This window comes from Pantherophis guttatus, chromosome 2 (assembly GCF_059756535.1).
Source record: "Pantherophis guttatus breed Tessera chromosome 2, ASM5975653v1, whole genome shotgun sequence".
Classification (NCBI taxonomy): Eukaryota; Metazoa; Chordata; class Lepidosauria; order Squamata; family Colubridae; genus Pantherophis; species Pantherophis guttatus.
Genome location: NC_142064.1, coordinates 2,409,731 through 2,433,669, shown reverse-complemented (window position 1 = coordinate 2,433,669; position 23,939 = coordinate 2,409,731). Strand labels below are relative to the sequence as shown.

At 45.6% G+C, this 23,939-nt stretch overlaps 1 protein-coding gene across 5 annotated transcripts in view; it reads left to right on the top strand.

Annotated features, from left to right (window-relative positions):
• Window positions 1-1,221: 1,221 nt before the first annotated feature.
• Window positions 1,222-23,939, top strand: part of NOL6 (nucleolar protein 6) — an 84,266-nt gene continuing 61,548 nt past the window's right edge. The window contains exons 1-14 of one of the 5 annotated variants that reach the window (XM_060684455.2): window positions 1,250-1,348; window positions 2,219-2,384; window positions 4,191-4,216; window positions 5,641-5,871; window positions 7,597-7,713; window positions 10,854-11,033; window positions 12,349-12,517; window positions 13,395-13,529; window positions 14,253-14,416; window positions 16,565-16,685; window positions 18,722-18,780; window positions 20,256-20,357; window positions 21,286-21,401; window positions 22,868-23,045. In XM_060684455.2, coding sequence (XP_060540438.2) covers window positions 2,297-2,384; window positions 4,191-4,216; window positions 5,641-5,871; window positions 7,597-7,713; window positions 10,854-11,033; window positions 12,349-12,517; window positions 13,395-13,529; window positions 14,253-14,416; window positions 16,565-16,685; window positions 18,722-18,780; window positions 20,256-20,357; window positions 21,286-21,401; window positions 22,868-23,045 — 1,686 coding nt within the window. In that variant the 5' untranslated portion in view covers window positions 1,250-1,348; window positions 2,219-2,296. Of the gene's footprint in view, window positions 1,349-2,218; window positions 2,385-4,190; window positions 4,217-5,339; window positions 5,530-5,640; window positions 5,872-7,596; window positions 7,714-10,853; window positions 11,034-12,348; window positions 12,518-13,394; window positions 13,530-14,252; window positions 14,417-16,564; window positions 16,686-18,721; window positions 18,781-20,255; window positions 20,358-21,285; window positions 21,402-22,867; window positions 23,046-23,939 lie in introns of those variants that run through there. The other 4 variants (XM_087885463.1, XM_087885464.1, XM_087885465.1 and 1 more) reach the window with 4 other exon arrangements.

Genomic DNA, 23,939 nt, shown 5'->3' with positions numbered 1-23,939 from the left:
TTGGGTGCTTTGGAAAATAGGTGGGCCCCTCCTCTCTGTGATAACCCATCACCCATTTTAAAGTCACGAAGGTTGAAAAATACTCGCTCGATTGCATCACGAGACAGGACAATCTGTTGCAATCTTCACATTTTTTTCCTGTGGTTTTTGCATGCGCTGATGTACATCAAAACCCCGAGCCTCCTAAATGGTTGTCCCTCTTCTGAAAATATCCAGGTAGTCCTTGAGTCACGGCCCCCATTGAGCCCCAAATTTCTGTTGCTAAACGGGACATTTGTTAAGTGAGTTCTGCCCCCTTTTACGACCTTTCTTGCCATAGTTGTTAAGTGAATGATTGCAGTTCTTAAGTTAGTAACCCGGTTGTTAAGTGAAACTGGCTTCCCCATCGACTATGCTTGCCAGAAGGTCACAAAAGCGGATCGCGTGACCCCGCCCCGGGACGCTGCAACCGTCATAAATACGAGCCAGCTGCCAACCATCTGAATTTTGATCATGTTAAGGCAGGACGTAAAATGAAATTGGATATAAGAGTGAAATAATACGGGGTCAGCCTGCATGATCTCTGAAGGGCTCTTTTGACTTGAGAAAGTTGCAGAGTTCAGAAAGTTAAACCGCAGAATTAACACACATTCTACAGTTGGAAAGTTCAAGAAGTCAAACCGCAGAGGTCCTATGTTAAAAATGCAGAATGAGCCCACATGGAGTTTCCTGCTTAAGAAACAAGGGAAGGCTAGCTAAAGAGGCAGATCTAAGATACTTCCTGTTTTTGTTAGTATATAGGTACATATCTTAAACAGAATCCTTGTTCAGATGTTAGGATTAATATTATGCTATCTGAACCTTTTGGCCAAAATAAAGCTTTTTCTGATTTTGAAATTCATCTCTTTATTTTTCCACGACAATGTGATGTGACCATGATGCAGTGTGAAAAACAGTCCTAAGTTATTTTTTTTCCCAGTGCCGTTGTAACTTCAAACGGTCACTATACGAGTTGTCAGTGGTAAATCGAGGACTACCTGTAAACCAGCGAAGTGGTCCGACTGAACCCGGAAGCCCCCCCTCCACAAACAGAAGGCGAGGTTGGACCCCTCTTCGTTTTCCTACTTCTAGGCTAAACCGCGAACACGTAAAGCCGTTCCGGCAAAACTTCCTTTGCGCTCTCAACCAAACCTCACAAAGGGGGCGGGGCCACACGACGCTAACCTATCGGAGCCCGAGAGTGACGAACTTGTTGGCCGGAAGACGGAAGAGGCCCGTGCGCCGCTGTAGGCTCCACGTGGTTTTGTCTTTTTTTCCCCCTTTTTTGCCGAGTTCCACCCACGTGGCTGCCCGAGCTGGTCGGCGGAAGGTGAGTTTGCGGCGGAGCGGAGCGCGGTGCGGGGGAAAAAAAAAAAGATCGGGGAGAAGCAGCACCGTAAAGGGACCCCGGGGAGCTTCTCCCGTCTCCTCCTCGGACTACAAACCCCATCATCCACGGCCGGGGGGGGTCAAGGACGATGGGAGTTGTAGTCCAGGGCTGCCCCAGTCTCTCTCCCTCGCCTCGTTTCAGGGGTTTTTTTTTTGGGGGGTGGTGGAGGTGGGGGGGGTGGAAGACAATCTTAGCCTGGTCCCAACTTGGCCAGAGCTTGATCTGTTGAACTGGACTGGGGGCTGGACTGGAAGACCTCGAGGGTCCCTTTTGTTATTCTGAGTTTTTTTTTTCTTTTTTCGATTTTAAAAACAAACTTTATTCAATATAAAAAGATAAAAGATTGTACAAAACGTTCTCAATTCTAAAAAAAGAAGGTACAATTCTAAATTATATATATATATATATACTAAAAAAAACCCTAACAAACAGGATTATCTATCTATATTTGAACATGTAAGTCCATATATACATTAACCTTAATTTCTTAATGACGGTGTAAATTTGTTAACCTTAATTTCTTACTGTATTTGATTTTAATTTTTTTTTCTTTCAATTGATCCATTCATACCCTCCGTCCCATATTTTGTAATATTGTGAGTCTTCCTTGTTGTTTAATTTTAAAGTTAATCTATCCATTTCTGCATATGTGAATAGTTTTTTTTTTCCTTTTTGGATGCATCTCAGCATCGCGATGTAGTTAATTTTTGGGAAGGGTGGGTGGGGAAAGGAACTTTTTTTCCTCGCCCCCCCCACCCCGTATTTCCTGCAAAATATATTTGATTTTATGCTGCCTTCTGTTTCTTGCAGCAGCTCAGGCAGCCAAAGCCAGTTGTGAAGAAGATTTATGGGCCACCAAAGCCACTTTGTAAAGTTTGGTGGCTGCAGATGGACCAGGACTTGGCTCTCCTTTCCGTTGCCTTGTTTCAGGATGCTTTTATTTATTTCCTGCAAACCTGGGATGCCTGCCTGTTGGCTTCTCACTCAAAAATGAGATCCCAAGGATGGAACCTTATTTAAGTTTAATCTTTTAGAACAGAATAACAGAGTTGGGTGTCCCAAAGTGAGCTAGGCTAAGATCCGATATTGGGACAAAATTCAAATATTATAATTCTAAATCTTTGGTCAAGACAGAAGTGCCTCTTCCGTGCCAAGGTGCTAAGTTGACAAAAGGTTTTTTTGTTTTTTTTAATTTGATTTATATGCCCCCTTCTCCGGAGACTCAGGCGGCTTACACTGCGTTAAGCAATAGCCTTCATACTTTTGTATATTTTATACAAAGTCAGCTTATTGCCCCCACAAACTGGGTCCTCATTTCACCTACCTTAGAAAGGATGGAAGGCTGAGTCAACCTTGAGCCTTGGAGAGATTCGAACCAGCAGAAATTGCAGGCAGCTGTGTTAATAACAGGGTGCATTAAACCACTGTACTATCAAGGCTCTTTGATTTCTATTTCTATAGCTTTTTGATGCCTATTTGACGTAGGCACAGAATTGTAAAAGGGCAAACTGACCCTAAACAGATACATCCTGTTGTTTATTGTTTATTGCATCCCAAATGTCATGTATATCCCTAGATGAGAAGTACTGCTTCCTTTACTGCCCTTGAGGTGTCTCCAAGCCTCTTATCTCCTTTTTATTATGTCTTGAGCTCCGGAGCAGAGAACTTGAGTCTGTGAGAACAGGATTGTTATTTCCTTTCCTAGAGATAGACGAAAGGGCAGCTTCTACGTGTGAAATGTATCACTCTCTGTAATAACTCTGCCTTTAAATTGTATGAATACATGGCCAGAAGAAGCCATCAGTGTTCAGACTTTTTGCTTGTCTTTGGACTGTTTGAACCGTGCACAATAAACTCTTTCCTGCATTGAAGAGCTTGGCCTGGTTCCGTTTCTTTTCCTGCAACAAAAGGGTTTTTTTTCCAAGAGGCAACTGGACTTTTGTGGTTTTTCTTTTGAAGATGTTTCGCTTCTCATCCAAGAAGCTTCTTCAGCTCTGACTGGATGGTGGGGAAGGGAAGGATTGATACTTCTTGCAGACAGCTGGTCCTTTGCATCCTTTTTAGCAAGTTTGTTGGAGGTTTGTCTGTAGTCCTCAGGGTCACCTGAGTGGTGCAAATGGGTGTGGAGCCTTCTTAGAATTGCTACAACTGTGTTGTAGACTGGAGATAGATGATATCAAATCCCTCCCCCCACTCTATTGAGAGGGGGCTGTTCAATTTGGACATAGATGGCCTCTTTGGCCCTCTAAAAAGGATGCAAATGACCAGCTGTCTGCAAGGAATATAAATCCTTCCATTCCCCACCGTCTCAGTAAGAGCTGAAGAAACTTCTTGAATGAGAAAGCGAAAAGTCTTCAAAAGAAAAAACTAGAAAGTCCAGCTGCCTCTTGAAGAAAAGCACTTTTGGGACAACCATGACCTGGATGACTGAGAATCTTCATAAATTACAGAGTTGGAAGGGACCTTGGAGGTCTTCTAGTCCAACCCCCTGCTCTTAATCGTCTTAACTATTTTTTACTTGATTCCACAATACCTGAGCCACCCACAGTCACTCTGAATGGGAGATGGGTGACATAGCAATTTAATAAACAAATAAAATAACGGGGGGCTGAAAAGAGAAATAGTATTGCAGTATTAAAGTATGGCATAAAAAGAGCAGGCAGTTATAGGTAATACTTGATTTACCACTAAAATTGAGCCCAAAATTTGTGTTGCTAAGCGATTTGGTTGTTAAGTGAATTTTGCCCCATTTTATGACTTTACTCGCCACGGTTGTTAAGTGAATCATTGCAGTTAGTAACACGGTTTGTAAGTGAATCCGGCTTTCCCCTTGACTTTTCTTGTCAGAAAGTCAGAAAAGGGGGTCACGTGACCCCTGGACACTGCCACCGTCATAAATACGAGTCAGTGGCCGAGTGTCTGAATTTTGATCACAAGACTATTATTGGGGAGGTTGCAAGAGTCTTAAGCATGAAAACCAGTCATAATTCCTTTTTTTCACGGCCGTTTGGAAGTCTGAATGGTCACTAAACAAAAGGCTGCAAGTTAAGGACTGCCTGTGTAATTGTTGAGCAGCGTAGTTTTCAAAGATGGAATAACTATACAAATGTTATCGATAAAGGAAAGCTTAAAATCTCACGGAGGAGGGGAATAAATAATAAATACAGTTTAAAAGTTTGTGAAGGAGGAGAATTAGTTGGCTTAATTCTGTTCTTGGGCTCAAAGAGGCATTGGCTGGCTGGGGAATTCTGGGAGTTGAAGTCCACACCTCTTAAAAGTTGGTAAAGTTGAAAAAAACACTAACCCAAGGTGGAAAAAAGGATCTAGAACAGGTATGAAAAGCAGGAGGGGCTTCCTCTTTTGTGACCACGGTGTTAAAACAGACCAGGTAGCAAGACTCTTAAAGACAAAATCAGCATCTTTATTTGGGTGAATGGAATAGAATAAAATAACAAAGTTGAAGGGACCTTAGAGGTTTTCTAGTCCAACCCCCTGCCCAGGCGGAAAACCTTACACCACTTCAGACAAATGGTTACCCAACATCTTCTTTAAAATTTCCAGTGTTGGGGCATTCACAACTTCTGGTGGCAAGCAGTTCCACTTATTAATTGTTCTAACTGTCAGGAAATTCCTCCTTAGTTCTAAGTTGCTTCTCTCCTTGATTAGTTTCCACCCATTGCTTCTTGTCCTGCCCTCAGGTGCTTTGGAGAATAGCTTGACTCCCTCTTCTTTGGGGCAGCCCCTGAGATATTGGAAGATGCTATCATGTCTCCCCGGTCCTTCTCTTCATTAGACTAGACATACCCAGTTCCTGCAACCGTTCTTCATATGTTTTAGCCTCCAGTCCCTTAATCAACTTCATTGCTCTTCTCTGCACTCTTTCTAGAGCCTCTTTTTTATGTCATGGCCACCAAACCTGTATGCAGCATTCCAAGTGTGGCCTTACCAAGGCATTATAAAGTGGTATTAACACTTCATATGATCTTGATTCTCTCCCTCTGTTTATGCAGCCCAGAACTGTGTTGGCTTTTTTGGCAGCTGCTGCACACGGCTGGCTCATATCTAAATGGCTGTCCACTAGGACTCCAAGATCCCTCTCACAGTTACTACTATTGAGTGAGGTACCACGTATACGGTACCTGTGCATTTGGTTTTTCTTCCCTAAATGTAGAACTTTCCTTTTTTCACTGTTGAATGATCTTCTTCTTCTTTTTGTTTGTTGTTACCTGCAGATGTTACCTGAAAGTGACGAGGGAACTAAAGGTCCGGAGAATGAAGAGAAACAAAATGGCATCTCTAAGGAAGAGAAACCAAGGGGAAAGAAACGGGCTTCTTCTTCCGAAGGCCTCTTGCAGCCGGTGAAATTGGGCAAAAGTGAGCTGTACAAGGTGCCCACCAACGAAGAGCTGAGCCACCTCAAGGAGACCGAGAACCTGTTCCATTCCAACCTTCTGCGCCTGCAGGTCAGTTCCGGTTGGGAAATTGGAAGGAGGAGTCAAGCTGGGACCTAGCTTGGAATCCTTGCGTAGCTGCAAACGGGATAAACTTGACGCCTCCAGAGATCTCTGAAGCCTTATCTGGGCGTTTTCAGTAGAAGGAAAGCAATCTAGGGAGATTCTTGTAACACAGGTAGTCCTCGACTTACGACCACAATTGAGCCCAATATTTCCGTTGCTAAGCGGGACAGTTGTGAACTGAGGTTTGCCCCATTTTACGTCCTTTCTTGCCACAGTCATGTAGAATACTCTACCTTTGAATTCGTAAATAGAACAAATAATTTTCCAAAGCACCAGAGGGCAGGACAAGAAACAATGGAAGGAAACTAACCAAGGAGAGAAACAACCTGGAATTGAGGAGAAATTTCCTGACATTGCAGACAATTAGCCAGTGGAACAACTTGCCACCAGAAGTTGTGGGTGTTGCCTCCATCATTGGAGGTTTTCAGGAAGAGATTGGACAGTCACTTGTCTCAAATGGGGTAGGGTCTTCTGCTTGAACAGAAGGTTGGACTAGAAGACCTCCGAGGTCCCTTCCAGCTCTATTCTGAATCTGATTCTATTCATTGAGAAGGTCATAGTGAGAGGCTTTTTAACATTCTTGCCGTATGCTCAACAAATGAATAAATCAAAGCCCCAAATTTCTGTGGCTCAGCCAGACCATTATGAAGGGAGTTTCCCTCCATTTTATGACCTTTCTCGCCAACGTTGTTAAGTGAAGCGCTGCAGTCGTTAACATTAGTCACACGGTTCTTAAGTGAATCTGGCATCCCCCCCCCCTCAACTTTGCTCCTCAGAAGGTCGCAAACGGGGATCACATAACCCCAGGACACTGCAACTGTCATAAATACGAGTCAGTTGCCAGAGCCTCCAAATTTTAATCGCGCGACTTTGAGGTTGCTGCAATGGTTGTTAGCGTCGAAAACCGGGCCCAAGTCAGGTTTTTCCAGTGCCTTTGTAACTCCGAATGGTCACTAAACGGACTGCTCTAAGTCGAGTTCGGCTACCTGCCTGGGAAGAGGACAACAAAGTTGCTTACTGTAGTTAGTTATGAGTAACTCTTGTGTTGCTTGCGCTTGCTTGGCAGCTTGGTGGTTTGAGCAGATTTGGCAGGGGGAACCAGAAAGGCAATTCCTATAACCGTGATGGCAAACCTATGGCACCATATGGCTATGGAGCCATATTGGTGGGCACGCGAGCTGAGCTCTGGTGTGCATGTGTGTGCCCACCAGCTGATTTTCAGGTTTTCTGGGCCCACCGGAAGTCAGGAAACATAGTTTCCGGCCTCCGGGGGGGAGGGGGGGGATAGGTGAGAAAGGCTCGTTTTTCGTTCTCCCCAGCCTCCAGAGCCTTTCTAGGAGCCTGGGGAGGGCGAAAACAGCCTTCCTCACCCCTCCGGAGGCCCTCCAGAGGCCGGAAACAGCCCGTTTCCTGACTTCCGGTCCCACCAGAAGTCTGGTAGCCCACCGTGCCATCACATGCCAAAAGGGGGGGGGCATGCGCGCATGTGCATGGGGCAGGGCACATAGAATTAAGGCTGTGGGCACCCCCCTCCCGCACTCCCCCCGCTTTTGGCACTCGATGGCAAAAAGGTTAGCCATCACTGTCCTATAACAAAAGGCAGATCCAGAATGCTTTGCGTCCCCACCCTGAGGAAGACCCTTATATATTGCATTTTTCTCCTTTCTGCAGATTGAGGAGCTGTTGAAAGAGGTGACCCTCAAGGAGAAGAGGAAGCAGAGGATCGATGCCTTCCTTCACGAAATCAGCGCCATGCTTAAGAACGTCCCGGAGGTTCCGGCGAGAGACGTATGTTTTGGATCCGTGCGGTTGATAGCATCTTGAGATACGACTATGGAGGTTTCTTTGTCATCCAGGTCCTGGTTTGTCCCACCTTTTTTCAAGAGGCAACGGGACTTTCTGTTTTTTTTTCTTTTGAAGACGTTTCGCTTCTCATCCAAAAAGCTTCTTCAGCTCTGACTGAATGGTGAGGAAGGGAAGGATTTAATACTCCTTGCAGACAGCTGGTCCTTTGCATCCTTTTAGCAAGTCGTTAAGGCCACTCGGAGGTTTATCTATAGTCCTCAGGGTCACCAGAGTTGTGCAAATGGGTGTGGATCCTTCTTGGAACTGTTGAAAGGACTATATTGTAGATTGGAGATAGATAATGCCGCATCCCTCCCCCTCTGTTGAGAGAGGACTCTTCAATTTAATTTAATTAATTTAATTAATTTATTTTTTTATTTGGTTTTTATTGTGAAAATATAGAAATACAATTCTGTGTTTTTCGGTTCCGTGGTGTTAAATTATTTACATATTATTTACATAGTATTGTATCTTTGCTTGTATATGGTTTTAATTAATTTAATTTAATTAATTTATATGAATCGCCCCTCTCTGAAGACTCAGGGCGGCTCACAATACATTTTAAAAAATCATTATAAAAAACATTTAAAAATTAAAAACATTAAAAACTCATTCACGCCATTCATGGCCGGTTCTCGCCAGATCGCAACAGCGAGATCAACGGCTCCAGGCCTGCCAGAAGAGCCAGATTTTACCGCTTTTCGGAAGGCCAATAGGTGGGGATGGTCCGGATCTCAGGAGGTAACTGGTTCCAGAGAGCTGGGGCCGCCACAGAGAAGGCCCTCCCTCGCGGGCCCGCCAGCCGGCATTGTTTAGCTGACGGGACCCAGAGGAGACCGACTCTGTGGGATCTTACCGGTCGCTGGGAGCTATGCGGTAGAAGGCGGTCTCGAAGATACCCTGGCCCTGAGCCATGTAGGGCTTTAAAGGTAATTTGGACATAATGGCCTCTTTGGCCCTCTAAAAAGGATGCAAAGGACCAGCTGTCTGCAAGGAGTATAAATCCTTCCATTCCCCACCATCCCAGTAAGAGCTGAAGAAGCTTTTTGGGGTGTCAGACTGACAGTCTGCGGGGTCAAAGAGACCATGTATGTCCAAATTGAACAGCCCTCTTTCAACAAAGGGTGAAGGATACGACATACATAGGTGTATCTGGAACTATCAAGGAACATAATCCTTCCATTCCCCACCATCTAGTTAGAGCTGAAGAAACTTCTTGGATGAGAAGTGAAACGTCTCCAAAGGAAAAAACCAGAAAAGTCCAATTGCCTCTTGAAAAAAATAAAGCACCTTTGGGATTCTCATCCAAGAATCTCTGAGCTCTTCAGTCAGAACTGAAGAAGCTTCTTTTTTTTTTTTTTAATTTGATTTATATGCCGCCCTTCTCCGGAGACTCAGGGCAGCTTACAATGCGTTAAGCAATAGCCTTCATACTTTTGTATATTTACACAAAGTCAGCTTATTGCCCCCACAAACTGGGTCCTCATTTCACCTACCTCAGAAAGGATGGAAGGCTGAGTCAACCTTGAGCCTTGGCGAGATTTGAACCCTGCAGTAATTGCAGGCAGCTGTGTTAATAACAGGGTGCACTAAACCACTGTACTATCAAGGCTCTTGGATGAGAAGCGAAATGTTTTCAAGGGGGAAAAAAAAAACCCAAGCAAGTCTAGTTTCTTTTTGGAAACAGCACCTTTTGGGACATCTTGAGACCTGTTTCCAAGGAAGCCAATTGCTCTGTTTTTGAATGGCACGTGCTCACATTTCCACATGCTGGCCAAACAGGTTGTTACAGTATGTGATGCCCACCGCTTGGTCGAGGGTTTCGAGGGGGACCTTTGGACTGGACCTGGCAAGTAACCCCAGATTAGTGGCTTCCTGGCCCTGTGTTCGAGTTTACAACCCAACCTCCAGAGGTCAATCCTGACTCGAATGGGATAGAGAATAATGGAGATTGTGTTAAAGATGCTTGTGCACCTTTGGGAATATTTTTATGCGAATTTGGACAGGTGAGGTGTAGGATACCTCACACTAAGGACTTTCTGGTACAGTTGGGAGGGTCTCCCCCAAATTTGGGAAGAAACCCCAATCTCCTTGCAATAATGTATTGAATTTTGAATGCCTGAACAGGAATATAGCTTCTTTTGACTTAGCATGGCCCCCTCCTATTGTGGAATCAAAGGAAGGTCACAAAACCAGCACGAGTAGTCCTCAATTTACAACGGATCATTTAGTCATCATCCTCTTTTAACAATCCTATAATCCCTTTAGGGCAGTGCTTCTCAACCTTGGTAGCTTGAAGATGGGTGGACTTCAATTCCCAGAATCCCCCAGCCAGCAACGCTGGCTGGGGGATTCTGGGAGTTGAAGTCCACCCATCTTCAAGCTTCCAAGGTTGAGAAACACTGCTTTAGGGGGTGGAGTCTGGGCAACTGAATGGAGCTGAATGTTTCCTGGCCGGATGCCCTTCCTGTCACCAATGCGGAGTTTTGTTCAGCAGATAGATTCTCATTGTGCCCAGAGAGAGAAATATCTGCCTCTACCTAGGATCGAACTCACAACCTCCTGACTTTGAGGTGAGAGCTCCACCTCTAGGCTACCGCACCACTCAACAACAGTTCACTTAGTGACCATTCGAAAGTTGCAATGGCACTGAAACATGTGACTTGTGACTGTTTTTTCACGCTTAATGACCATTACGGCCTCCCCGTGATCAAAATTCAGACAGTTGGCCACCGGCTCATATTTATGACGGTTGCAGTTCACACCGGATCCTGTGATCCTCTTTGGCGACCAACAAAGTCAATGGGAAAGCCGGATTCGTTTAACAACTGTGTTTTCCTCACTTAACAACTGCGGTGTTTCACTTAACAGCTTGAGGCAAGAAAGGGCGTCAAATAGGACAAAACCCAACAACTGTCTTGCTTAATAACGGAAATTTTGGGTCTCCGTCGTGGTCGTAAGTCGAGGACTACCTGTATTTTTGGAGTTTCTGGGATTCTTCCGTTTGGACCATCTGGGACCGTTTCTCCCACTGAACCTTTGATCCAGGGACAAAAGGGTGGATCCCACTTTTTGTTTTTCAGATCACCGACCAGTCCTGGCTTCCCATGGGAGTGAAAGTCCCTATCCTGCAGATTCCTTTCAAGGTGAAGGGCAAGTTCCATTTTCTGCCCCCAGCAGAGGTGAAGGTGGTGGGGAGTTACCTGCTGGGCACCTGCATCAAGCCGGAGGTGAACGTGGATGTGGCAGTGATCATGCCCAAGGTGAGTGGCCCTTTTATTATTTATTTATTCATTTTGACTCCCATCTTTTATTGTTTTTTTGTAAAGAACTCGAGGGGGAAAACATAATACCAATACTCCTTGTTCCACCTATTTTCCCCCACAACAACAATCTTATGGGGTGGGGTGGGCTGAGAGAGAGGCTGACTCAAAGTCACCCAGCTGGATTTCGTGCCTAAGCCGGGACTAGAACTCACCGTTCTCCTGGTGATTGGCCCAAAGTCCCCTAGGTGGCTTTTAATGCCTAATGGGGAACTAGAACTCACCATCTCCTGGTGATTGGCCCAGAGTCAGCTAGCCAGGTTTTGTGCCTAAGACGGAACTAGAACTCACAGTCTCCTGGTGATTGGCCCAGAGTTCTCCAGCTGGCTTTCATGCCTAAAGCAGGTCTAGAACTCACTGTCTCCTGATTGGCCCAAAGTCCCCTAGGCAGCTTTCATGCCTAAAATGGAACTAGAACTTACCATCTCCTGGTGATTGGCCCAAAGTCACCCAGCCGGTTTTTGTGCCTAAGACGGAACTAGAACTTACCGTCTCCTGGTGATTGGCCCAAAGTCACCCAGCCGGTTTTCATGCCTAAAACGGAACTAGAACTCACCGTCTCCTGGTGATTGGCCTAAAGTCCCCTAGGTGGCTTTTAATGCCTAATGGGGAACTAGAACTCACCATCTCCTGGTGATTGGCCCAAAGTCAGCTAGCCAAGTTTTGTGCCTAAAACGGAACTAGAACTTACTGTCTCCTGGTGATTGGCCCAGAGTTCTCCAGCTGGCTTTCATGCCTAAAGCAGGTCTAGAACTCACTGTCTCCTGATTGGCCCAAAGTCCCCTAGGTGGCTTTTAATGCCTAATGGGGAACTAGAACTCACCATCTCCTGGTGATTGGCCCAAAGTCACCCAGCCGGTTTTCATGCCTAAAATGGAACTAGAACTCACCATCTCCTGGTGATTGGCCCAGAGTTCTCCAGCTGGCTTTCAGGCCTAAAGCAGGACTAGAACTCACTGCCCCCTGGTGATTGGCCTAAAATCATTCAACTGCCTTTGAGGCCAAGGTGGGTACTAGAACTCACGGTCTCCTGGCTTGGTGCCTTCACCATCCACCAAATGGATAGTAAGACGGATAACAACATTGGCAAGACGCTCAGCACATAAAGAGATCTTTCATCCTCATCGGTGTTCTGTTTTCTTGGCCAGGCTTCTGCAAAACTCCGTTAACCAATGTCTGGCTTAGCAACATAAATTTGGGGCTCAGTTGGGGTCGTAAGTCGAGGACTACCTGAAAACGGCTTTTGTCTTGTTAGGAAGTTTTCCAAGAGAAGGATAACCTCAACCAGCGCTACCACCGCAAGAGGGCCCTCTACCTGGCCCACCTGGCCCAACACCTGGCCGAGACACACCGCTTCGGGAGTGTGGCCTTTGCCTACCTGAACGGCAACCATCTGAAGCCCATTGTGCTCCTCCAGCCACAAGGTGAGAAGGGGGGAAGCGAAGGGTTGCTAAAAGTGAGGAAGTGGAGGAAGCAGGAGCCTTTCTTGGCTGACTGAGAGGAGAGGATTGCTTCCAGGACTTCCTTCCTTCCTTTCTCCCCTCCCCTTCTGACTCTCTTTTCCTTCTTGTCTCCTTCATCCCTCCCTCCTTCCTCCTTTCCGCTCTTCCTCCCTCCATCCTTGACTCCTTCCTCCCTTTTCCTTCCTCCCTCCCTTCATCGGATCCTTCCTCCCTCCCTCCCTCCCTCTCTCTGTCCTTGACTCCTTCTTTCCTTTTCCTTCCTTCCTCCCTCCCTTCATTGGTTCCTTCCTTCCTTCCTCCCTCCCTCCCTCTGTCCTTGACTCCTTCCTTCCTTTTCCTTCCTCTCTCCCTCATCGGTTCCTTCCTTCTTTCCTTCCTCCCTCTGTCCTTGACTCCTTCCTTCCTTTTCCTCCCTCCCTCCCTTTGTCCCTTCCTTCCTTCTTCCCTCCCTCCCTCTCTTCTTCCTCCCTCCCTCCGTCCTTGACCCCTTTCTCCCTCTCTCCCTGTGTCCTTGACTCCTTCCTTCCTTTTCCTTCCTACCTCCCTCCCTCCTCCCTCCCTCCCTCTCTATCAGCCTGCCAGACAGGCCCCCATCCATAGCTTCCGCTTCCCACCACTGCAACTGATTCCCATCGGGTGGGATTTTTTAAAAGGCTTATTTCAAGATAAAGCCCAAAGCTGAACAGACAGGACTCTGATTGCTTCTGTCTCTGCGTTCGGGTGTAACGACATTTTGAACAACGTCCACGTTGCTAATTTCTCCCTTTTTTTATTCTCTTCTCCCTTCTTTTCTTCCCCATCTGCCTGGGTGTGTGTATGTGTGTGTGTGTTGTTGCAGGGAAGGATGCAAAGACGCTGACCATCCGCCTCCATGCCTGCCCAGCCCCGGGGGTCTTCCGGCCCCTCCGTTTGCACCCCAGCAAAAACAACGTCCGGACTGCTTGGTTCACGGAGAAGGACTTGCCCGGGACAGGTAAACTTCAAAGAAGTTCAGGGGCCGTTTTCCAAACGTGGCTACTAAACCTAACAAGAGTTGGAAGGGACCTTGGAGGTCATCTAGTCCAACCCTCTGCTCAGGCAGGAAACCCCACACCATTTCAGACAAATGGTTGTCCTGTCTCTTCTTCAAAACTTTCAGTGATGGAGCACCCACAACATCTGGTGGCGAGCTGTTCCACTGGTTTGTTTGTTTGTTTGTTTGTTTGTTTGTTTGTTTATTTATTTATTTATTTATTTATTTATTTATTTATTTATTTATTTATTTATTTATTTATTTATTTATCGTATTTCTATGCCGCCCACTCTCTGAGGACTCTGGGCGGCTTACAACAATCGACAGTATACTAACTAGCATATTGCCCCCCAACAATCTGGGTCCTCATTTTACCCACCTCGGAAGGATGGAAGGCTGAGTCAACCTTGAGCCGGTGAGATTTGATCCGCTGATCTGCTGAACTAGCAGTCAGCTGAAGTAGCTGCAGTACTGCACTCTAACCGCTGCGCCACCTCGGCTCATTGTCCTCACTGTCAGGAAATTTTTTCCCTTACCTCCAAGTTGCTCCTCTCATTGATTAGCAATTGGTTTGCATGCTCTTGCTTGTTGCTCCGGCCAGACAGGAAGTTGGTCCGAAGCATCCTTTGTCGGCATCCAGGTGAGATGATCCTGACCATCCCATCCCTCTATGCTTCTTTCCAGGAGTCGCTGAGCCCCCCACCCCCCATTACAACAACTCCATTTTGTGGGACCTGGTGATGGAGACCAACCTGCTCTACCTTTCCGAGGCGGCCAGCGCCTTCCGGGGCTTCCAAGATGGAGTGGCCCTCCTCAAAGTTTGGCTCCGCCAGCGAGAGCTGCATCAGGTAAACCGGGTTGACTGGTTGAAATTGGTCAAAGCACAGAAGCTCTTTTGAGGTTTCTCTCCTGGATGAAATGTTGGCAGCTACATGCCTCTTCCTTTCAACTTGCCATTAGAGTGGGTGGGTGGGGGGGACAGGGAGGTGTTGCTTTTGAATGGGTTAGATCAGGGGTGTCAAACTCAAGGATCCAGCCTGCAGGGTGCTTAGATCTGGTTCGCGGGGTCGGCCTGGAAACGGCAAAGGAATGGCCCGTGGTGCCTCCAGCAACGAAAACTGAGCTCGGGTGGACGTGGCCCTCTGTACCCAATTTTCGTCCACAATGGCCGCCTGCAGCCCTCTGCCAGCGAAAACGGTCCCCCCCCAGCTCCGTTTTCGCTGGCAGAGTGTTCTGCCCCAGCTACGGACCCCAAAGAACGCAGCACACACAAAGTCCGTGCAAATCTTAGTTTACTAATTAAGGACTACTAAGGAGCTTTCTGTACACAAGTACAGTTTAAACCAGTCTTTTCTGAACAAGGGCTCTTCATTTAACTTCATTAACAGCCAACAAGAGTCCAAAGAATAATAACTCAGTTCTGAGGCACAGTCTTTCAGATAACCGTAAGCTTACTGTGGTTGGCAGAATGCCCAGAAGCAATTTGCAGGAAAACTGACGAGAAATTTTGGAAAATGGAAATTTTAAATTTGGTCTTAAATTATTGGGGTTTTAAATTTTCAGCCAAATTATTTAATTCGTTTTATTTTATTTTAAATTTTGTACTCATATGTTTTATTCTGTGGCTGTTCACCGCCCTGAGTCCTTCGGGAGTAGAGCGGTATACAAATTGAAATAAATGAATAAATAAATAAATAAATAAATAAATAAATAAATAAATAAAGAGAGAGAGAGAGAGAGAGAGAGAGAGAGAGAGAGAGAGAGAGAGAGAAACAAGAGCCGTTCAGACGTTTCTGGAGTCAAGATGCGAAAGAATATAAACGAAGTTGTTCCCTGCAAATTGCCTCAGTCATCATCCTTCCTTAAATAGGCTAGGGGAGTGGCCAATTAGCCCCAAGCCTTACTCTCGAGGAGACCTCCTCCTGAGGAGCCACTCCTGCCTTTTGGCAGCTCGGCGCGCCTGTGCATCGAGAAGAGGCTCCTCCACTTCATCCTCTTCACTTTTGGGAGCTTCTGGCGGTTCTGAAGGCCCTGGCTGAATCCCCGGGATTTTCGCTCCCAGGAGGCTTCAAGGAGGCCTCCTAGGCCCAAAACGGGGTGCAGGGAGGGTGCGCCTCCCCCGGCCTCTTTTTGCTCCCGGAGGGGTGCAGGAGGTTGAGTGCTGCCTATCACACCACATGGCCACGCCCACCCAGCCAGTCATTTAGGCAGAGAACCGGTTGTCTTCCCCTTATCAGGGCCAGAATTATGGTTCTGGAGGGCATGGAGTTGGAGAACAATTTTGACCAATAGAAGAATATCTTTGTAAGCTTGGAATTGAACTGTAAGGTCCTCAGTGCTCTCTGAGCTTGGGTGTTTTCTTGTGGACATTTCATTATCCAACTAGGTAACCTCATCAGTGCTAGGAGGAGGAGGAGGAGGAGGAAGAGAACTGTAGGTTCCTTGATGCTCTCTGAGCTTGGTGGCTTTCTTGCAAACATTTCAGGACCAAACTAGGTAACAGCATCAGTGCTAAAAGAGAAAGGAGGAAGAGGGGAGGACTGTGGGGTCCTTCCTATCTGAGCTTGGGTGATTTTTTTGCAGACATTTCATTGCCAAACTAGGTAACGTCATCAGTGCTAGAAGGGAGTGGGGTTTTCCTTATTGTTTACATAGATGTGATTTGACCTGTCTCCGCTTCCCTCAAGCACTGATGATGTGTCCTAGTTGGGTAATGAAATGCCCACAAACCAGCAAGCTCAGAGAATACCAGGGACCCCACATCTCTCTACTCTTTCCACCAGGACGAAAAATTGTCGGCAGGGAAACAAGGGAAGGTGTGATCTGCGTCTCGAAAGTTGTCTTCTGTGCAAAGACTGTTCTACGATACGCACCAGAATTACGTCCCAGTTTTTTGGTTTTTTTAAAATCAAGATTATGAGCCCTGTGTGTTTTGGATTGTGGAGGGAAGGGCTGTGTGTTTGTGTTAAGATCTCACTTCCGTCAACATTTCCCAGGGTCTGGGATGTTTCAACGGCTTCATGGCCTCCATGCTGGTGGGATACCTGCTGGCCACTCACAAGATCAGCAAAATGATGAGCGCGTACCAGGTGCTGCGAAACGCTCTCCACTTCTTGGGTAAGTTGCATAAAACCTCGAGCTTCAGCCAGGAGGCTGAGTTCAGATGAAGCCGCCTCCCTGACGCTACATGGGGGGCTTCTGGGGGCTTTGGGTCTGATCGGCGGCCCTTGGGCCGAACCTCAGATGGGATCTGTGTGCGAGGGAGGGAGGGATGGGGTTTTGTTTTGATTGTTTTTCCCACCTGAGGAATTCCCCCTGTGAAGGAAAAGGGAGCAGGCCATTTTTCTGAAATGCTGAAGTTCTAGGTGTAAGATGGGGCAGCAAGGAGGCACGTAAATGGAAGAATAAAGGGTCTACGTGGAATCCAGAGAAGCAAATCTTTTGGCAGATGTAATAATACAGTTCAGAGGACCATAACTTGCTCGGATCCCTTTCCCTTCCCTTCCTGCATTTTTTTCCTTCCCTCCTTCCTCTGATTTCTTTTTCTTCCTTCCTTCCTCCCTCCCTCCCTTCCTTCTCTGATCCCTTCCCTTCTTGCCTGTTTTTTTCCCCCTCCCTCCTTTCTCTGATTTCTTTTCCTCCCTCCCTCCTTTCCCTTCCTATCTGTTTTCTTTCCCTCCCTCCTCCTCTGATGTCTTTTCCTTTCTTTCCCTCCCTTCTCTGATCACTCCCCTTCTTGCCTGTTTTTCTTCCCTCCCTCCCTTCTCTGATTTCTTTTCCTTCCTTCCTCCCTCCCCTCCCGCCTTTCTTCCCTTCTTCTGATTCCTTCCTTCCTCTCTCCCTCCCTCCCATCTTTCCTATCTCCTTCCCCTGTTTTCTTCCCTCCCTCCCTCCCTTCCCTTCCTACCTGTTTTGCTTCCCTCCCTCCTCCTCTGGTGTCTTTTCCTTTCTTCCCTCCTTTCTCTGAGCCCTCCCCTTCTTGCCTGTTTTTCTTCCCTCCCTCCCTTCTCTGATTTCTTTTCCTTCCTTCCTCCCCTCCCGCCTTTCTTCCCTCCTTCTGATTCCTTCCTTCCTCTCTCCCTCCCTCCCTCCCTTCCTTCCTTCCTCCCCTCCCGCCTTTCTTCCCTCCTTCTCTGATTCCTTCCTTCCTTCCTCCCTCCCTCCCTCCCTCCCTCCCATCCTTCCTATCTCTCTCCCCTGTTTTCTTCCCTCCCTCCCTCCTTTCCATCTTACCTTAGTTTAAAAAAATAAAGGTACTTTTAAGTACTTTTAAAATCTACAGTGGCCCTTCCAGTTCACAGTTGAAAATAGCTGTAGATTGTCCTACACTCCATCCAATAAGAATGTCCCAATGAAGCAGCCCCCAAACTCTCGTTCCAAATCCAGCCTTGTGATTGGATCTACTTTATGGTCCTCTCCCTCCAATTATTCCTGGGACCAGTAAGCTTGGGAGTAAAGGGATCCTTCAAGGTTTAGATTCCTCCACCAAAAAGAGTGGGCCTCTCACTGCGTGGGGCCAGATTTGTGGGACTCTAATTCCCATCATCCCTGCATGCCTGTGATGTATGGAACTTGAGGTCCAATGGCTTGTTGGGTTCAGGTAATCCTCGACTTACAACAGTTCATTTAGTGACTGTTCAGAGTTACCACAACACTGAAAAAAGCGACATGACCGTTTTCCACATTTATGACCATGGTCACATGATCAAAATCAAATTCATGGCAACTGACTCATATTTATGACGGTGGCAGTGTCCTGGAGTCACGTGACCTTCTGACGAGCAAAGTCAATGGGGAAGCCGGATTCACTTAACAACCCTGTAACAAAATTAACAATTGAAGTGATTCACTCAACAACTGTGGCACGAAAAGTCGTAAAATGGGACAAAGCTCACTTAAAGCATGTCTCGCTTAGCAACAGACATTTGTCATAAGTCAAGTACTACCTGTAACTGCCTACTATTTTTATACCATCCTTTAACTTTTGGGCTCAGTTGTGGACGTAATTCAAGAACGACTTGTATTTATTTATTTATAATTTATAATTTAATTATAAATTAAATTATAATTTATACTTATAGTGTATACTTATAAGGATATAAGATGGGGATCTCTGTCCGAAGTGATTATTTCTTTTTCCTCTTCCTTCCCAGCTACTACAGACCTGACAACATCTGGAATCAGTCTCTCAAAAGACAAAGAACCCAGTCTGGTAAGAGAGGCATTTGAATTATTTACTGATTGATAAAGATGGAGAGGGAAGATCACATTTTAAGCTTATTATGTAAACAGGTAAAATGTTGATTATGTAAAAAAAGATGTGGAGACTCTAGAAAGAGTGCAGAGGAGAGCAACGAAGATGATTAGGGGGCTGGAGGCTCAAACATGAAGAACGGTTGCAGGAACTGGGTATGTCTAGTCTGATGAAAATAAGGACTAGGGGAGACATGATGGCAGTCTTCCAATATCTCAGGGGCTGCCCCAAAGAAGAGGGAGTCAAGCTATTCTCCAAAGCACCTGAAGGCAAGATGAGAAGCAACAGGTGGAAACTAACCAAGGAGAGAAACAACTTAGAACTAAGGAGAAATTTCCTGGCAGTGAGAACATTTAATCAGTGGAACAACTTGCCTCCAGAAGTTGTGGATGCTCCATCACTGGAAGTTTTTAAGAAGAGGTTGGATAACCATTTGTCTGAAATGGTTATAGGGTTTCCTGCCTGAGCGGGGGTTGGACTAGAAGACCTCCAAGGTCCCTTCCAACTCTGTTATTCTAGTCTAGTCTAGTCTATTCCTCATTCATATTCTATTCTATTCTATTCTGTTCCGTTCCGTTCCGTTCCATATTTTCTATTCTATTCTATTCTATTCTATTCTATTCTATTCTATTCTATTCTATTCTATTCTATTCTATTCCATTCTATTCTATTCTATTCTATTCTATTCCATTCCATTCCATTCCATTCCATTCCATTCCATTCCATTCCATTCCATTCCATTGCATGAATCTCGCTATTGAATAGGGAGCAAGTTGATGTGAGTGACCTAATGGTATTGTAGTTAAAGTATGTTATGGAAGTGGAGAAAAAAATCAAGTTTTTCTGTAATCTTGGAAGCATGTTGAATGACTTGGGCTAGGAAGACAGTCCTGGCTGTTGTTGGCTAAAATTGGAAATATTATTATAGGCTTTGCCTCAAATTCAGAGATTGAATCTTAATCTGATTAAAAAAAACTGCACCAGTGAAATTCATTATTATTTTTTTTATTTTGATTTATATGCCGCCCTTCTCCGGAGACTCAGGGCGGCTTACAATGCGCTAAGCAATAGCCTTCATACTTTTGTATATTTTTATACAAAGTCAGCTTATTGCCCCCACAATTTGGGTCCTCAATTTACCTACCTTAGGATGGTAGGATGGTAGGTAGAAAGGATGGAAGGCTGAGTCAACCTTGAGCCTGGCGAGATTCGAACCTGCAGTAATTGCAGGCAGCTGGTCTTAATAACAGGGTACTTTAAACCACTGTACTACCAATGAAGATATTAAGTGGAGGGCAGTCTTTCGTCTATCTGCCTCTGTTTTAGTGTGAGATGTGAAGATGTGAGATCTCTTGAAGGATAGCTTGGTTCCTTGGAAGCTGCTACTCATGTTTTAATCAACGCTGCCTTTGCAATCTTGATTTTCTTCTTAGCCTTCCCTGACGGACTTCCACCAGGCATCCCAAGTGGTGTTTGTAGACTCTTCTGGACTGGTGAACCTGTGTGCGGATATGACTGCCAACACTTACAAGCAGGTAAAGAGGGGAGGAGTGAAGTTACTCCTGGAGTAGGTTACCAGGAGGAGGTAGCAGCTGCTGACTAGAAAGGAGAGTTTGAAAGACTCCGCGGTCTATTCAGATTCCGAGGCTAGGTGCCATTTCAAGCGGAACTAGATAGTCCACGGGTAGTCCTCGACTTAACGACCATAGTTGAGTCCCAAATTTCTGTTGCTCAACGAGACAGTCCCCCCCCTCCCAATTTTACAACCTTCCTTGCCACAATTGTTAAGTGAATAAACGCTGCAATTGTTGAGTTAGTAACACGGTTGTTTAATGAATCTGGCATCTCCATGGACTTGGCTTGTCAGAAGGTCGGTCAAAAGGGGACCCTGCAACCGTCATAGATAGGAGTCGGTGGCCAAGGGTCTGGATTTTGATCACGTGATCATAAGGAAGGCTGCAACGGTCATAAGTGTGAAAAATGGTCATAGGTCCCCTTTTCCAGTGCTGTTGTAACATCGAATGGTCACTAAATGAACGGTTGCAAGTCAAGGACTACCTGCACAATTTCATAAAGGACTATTACTTCCGCCTAGCTAATCTGGTCCAAAATGATGGCTGCAAAGACCTTTAGATGCTTTCAGAGAAGAAAAAATGCCCTTCTCTGTTTTCTTTTCCTTTCTTCCTTCCTTCCTTCCTTCCTTCCTTCCTTCCTTCCTTCCTTCCTTCCTTCCTTCCTACCTACCTACCTACCTACATCCCTCTCCTCCTCTTCTTCCTCTTCCTCCTCCTCCTCCTCCTCCTTTTACTTTGCAATCCACCCACCTCCAGCACTGATAATGTTACCTAATCGGGTAATGAAACATCTACAAGAATGTTTCCTTCTCATCTTACCTTAATTTAAAAAATAAAGAAACCCGATTCCTGTACTCACTAATATTTAGGTGGTTCTGTTCTTCCTTAGGTCCAGTTTGAAGCCAGGCAGTCGATGGAGATTCTGGATGACACAACGGTGGATGGGTTTCAGCTGCTTTTCATGACCCAGAAGCCTCTGCTCCGGACCTTCGATCACGTGTTTCAGTAGGTTGTGGCTTTCAACAGGATGGAGGGATGGGTGCCTTTCGGTTCTTATCAAGGCCAGGAGTGGGTTTAAAAATGGGTTTTGCCTCTATTCTCCCACCACTTACAGAAAACAAAACCTAAGTTTCTAGTCCACACTGTTGGAGAAAAGTTTTTGAAGGTCTTCCGGGGTTTGAAAGGCAGGGAAAGAAAGCATAGAGTAATTGAATGATAGAGAGAGAGAGATAGGTAGAAGATAGGTAGGCAGGTAGAGAGATAGCAAGATAGATATAGGTAGAGGATAGAATAGATAGATAGATAGATAGATAGCGAGATAGATATAGGTAGAGGATAGATTAGAGAGAGAGAGAGAAAGAGAGTTTGCGCAGAAGTGGAAAGAAAAAGATACCCCAAATGAAGAGGAAATACTACTAAAAATTTTCAACTGCACAGAAATGGATAGACTCACCTTGGAACTCGAGGATAAAAGCGAAACATTGTACTATAAAATCTGGGCAAAATTCTATGAATGGTTAGATAAAAGGAGGATAGCCGAGACAAATGTGTAATGTTAGACTAGAATTAGATACGTTATTATAGATAAATATGTATGTGAATTGTATAGATAGGTATATGTAGGTATAGATATGTATAATTGTATAGGAATAAGGTATAAATGATTAATATTATACTATGTTTAAATAATGTATAAGGAATATATTATTATATCATCATTGGTATATTATTGTAAAGTGTTGGAAGATGCTTGGGATCAGTGATATCATATCTATGTCCAACGTTTTTAATTTTGAATTACTAATAAAAAACTTTTTTAAAAAATAAAAAAAAATAGAGAGATAGAAAAAGAGAGAGAGAGAGAGAGATGTATAGGTAGAGGATAGATAGAAGATAAAACGGTAGATAGGCAGGTAGAGAGATAGCGAGATACAGGTAGAGGATAGATTAGATAGATAGATTGGATGGATGGATGGATGGATGAACGGTATATACTATAGGTAGGAAGTTAGAGATGGATGAATATATAGAGAAAGATGAAAGAGGTAGGTAGGTAGATTGATAGGAAGATAGAGGTAGGTAAATAGGGAGAGATGAAAGATATCTAGGTAGATAGACAGGTGAGTAGATAGGTAAATAGATGGATGGATGGATGGATAGATAGATAGATAGATAGATAGATAGATAGATAGATAGATGGAAATAAATGATAGAAAAAGAAAAAAATTGGCTACTTTTTGTGTGATAAAAACTCACACTACCTGGGGATTCTGGGAGTTGAAGTCTTAAGACTTCTAGAAGATGAAAGGTGTACAGATACAAAGGTATATCTATAGCTCCATACAAATATTTTCCTTAACACAAATGTTTAATTTCCTTGCTTGTGAGCCCTCTTGCCTCAAAGCCGCTCGCCTGTTTGCCCTCTGAGAAGCTTCCTGCGTGTCGCTCACGTGTCTCCTCCTGTCCTTCAGCCTCCGTCACGTCTCCAAACTCCAGGCGGCTTGCCAGAAGATGCAGCTGCTCAACGCGTTGATGGACCGCGGCGGGAATTACGTGGCCGCCGTTCTCCCGTTCTTCCTCAGCTTGCTGGAGCGCGGACTGGCCCGGCGGTTGGTGCTCCTGGCTCATCGGTTGCCTCAGACTCCACCGGTAACTTCACCCAAAACTTATTTTCTTTACTTGCTGAAAGAATCCAGTGTTCAGAATTGACCAACTTAAATAAATAAATAAATAAATAAATAAATAAATAAATAAATAAATAAATAAATAAATAAATAAATAAATAAATTTCTATACCGCCCTTCTCCTGAAGGACTCAGGGCGGTGTACAGCCTAATAAAAGCACAAGACAAACATCAATTAAAATAGTTTAAAATTATTAAATAAATTCGGCTCAATTTAAAACCCCAGAAATTTAAAACACCCAATTTAAAATTATTATATTGACAGCCCTGCCTGGCGGGCCTTCAGAGCGCAGCGGAACACTCGGAGGTCGGAGATCTTGCGTATTTCCGGGGGCAGTTCATTCCACAGGGTTGGGGCTCCCACGGAGAAGGCCCTCCCCCTGGGTGTCGCCAGCCGACATAACTTGGCTGATGGCACCCTGAGGAGACCCTCTCTGTGGGAGCGGACTGGTCGGTGGGAGGGTATTGGTGGCAGAAGTCGGTCTCGAAGGTACCCGGATCCTATGCCATGGAGCGCTTTAAAGGTGGTGACCAACACCTTGAATCGCACCCGGAAGACCACCGGGAGCCAGTGCAGCTCGCGCAGGAGGGGGGTCACGTGGGCACAACGAGTTGCGCCCATAACCACCCGCGCGGCCGCATTCTGGACCAGTTGGAGCCTCCGAGTGCTCTTCAAGGGGAGCCCCATGTAGAGAGCATTACAATAGTCCAGCCGGGAGGTGACAAGGGCGTGAGTGACCGTGTGCAAGGCATCCCGGTCCAGAAAGGGCTGCAACTGGCGAATCAGACGAACCTGATAAAAGGCCCCCCTGGCTACGGCCGTCATATGTTCTTCTAAAGACAGCCGTGCGTCCAGGAG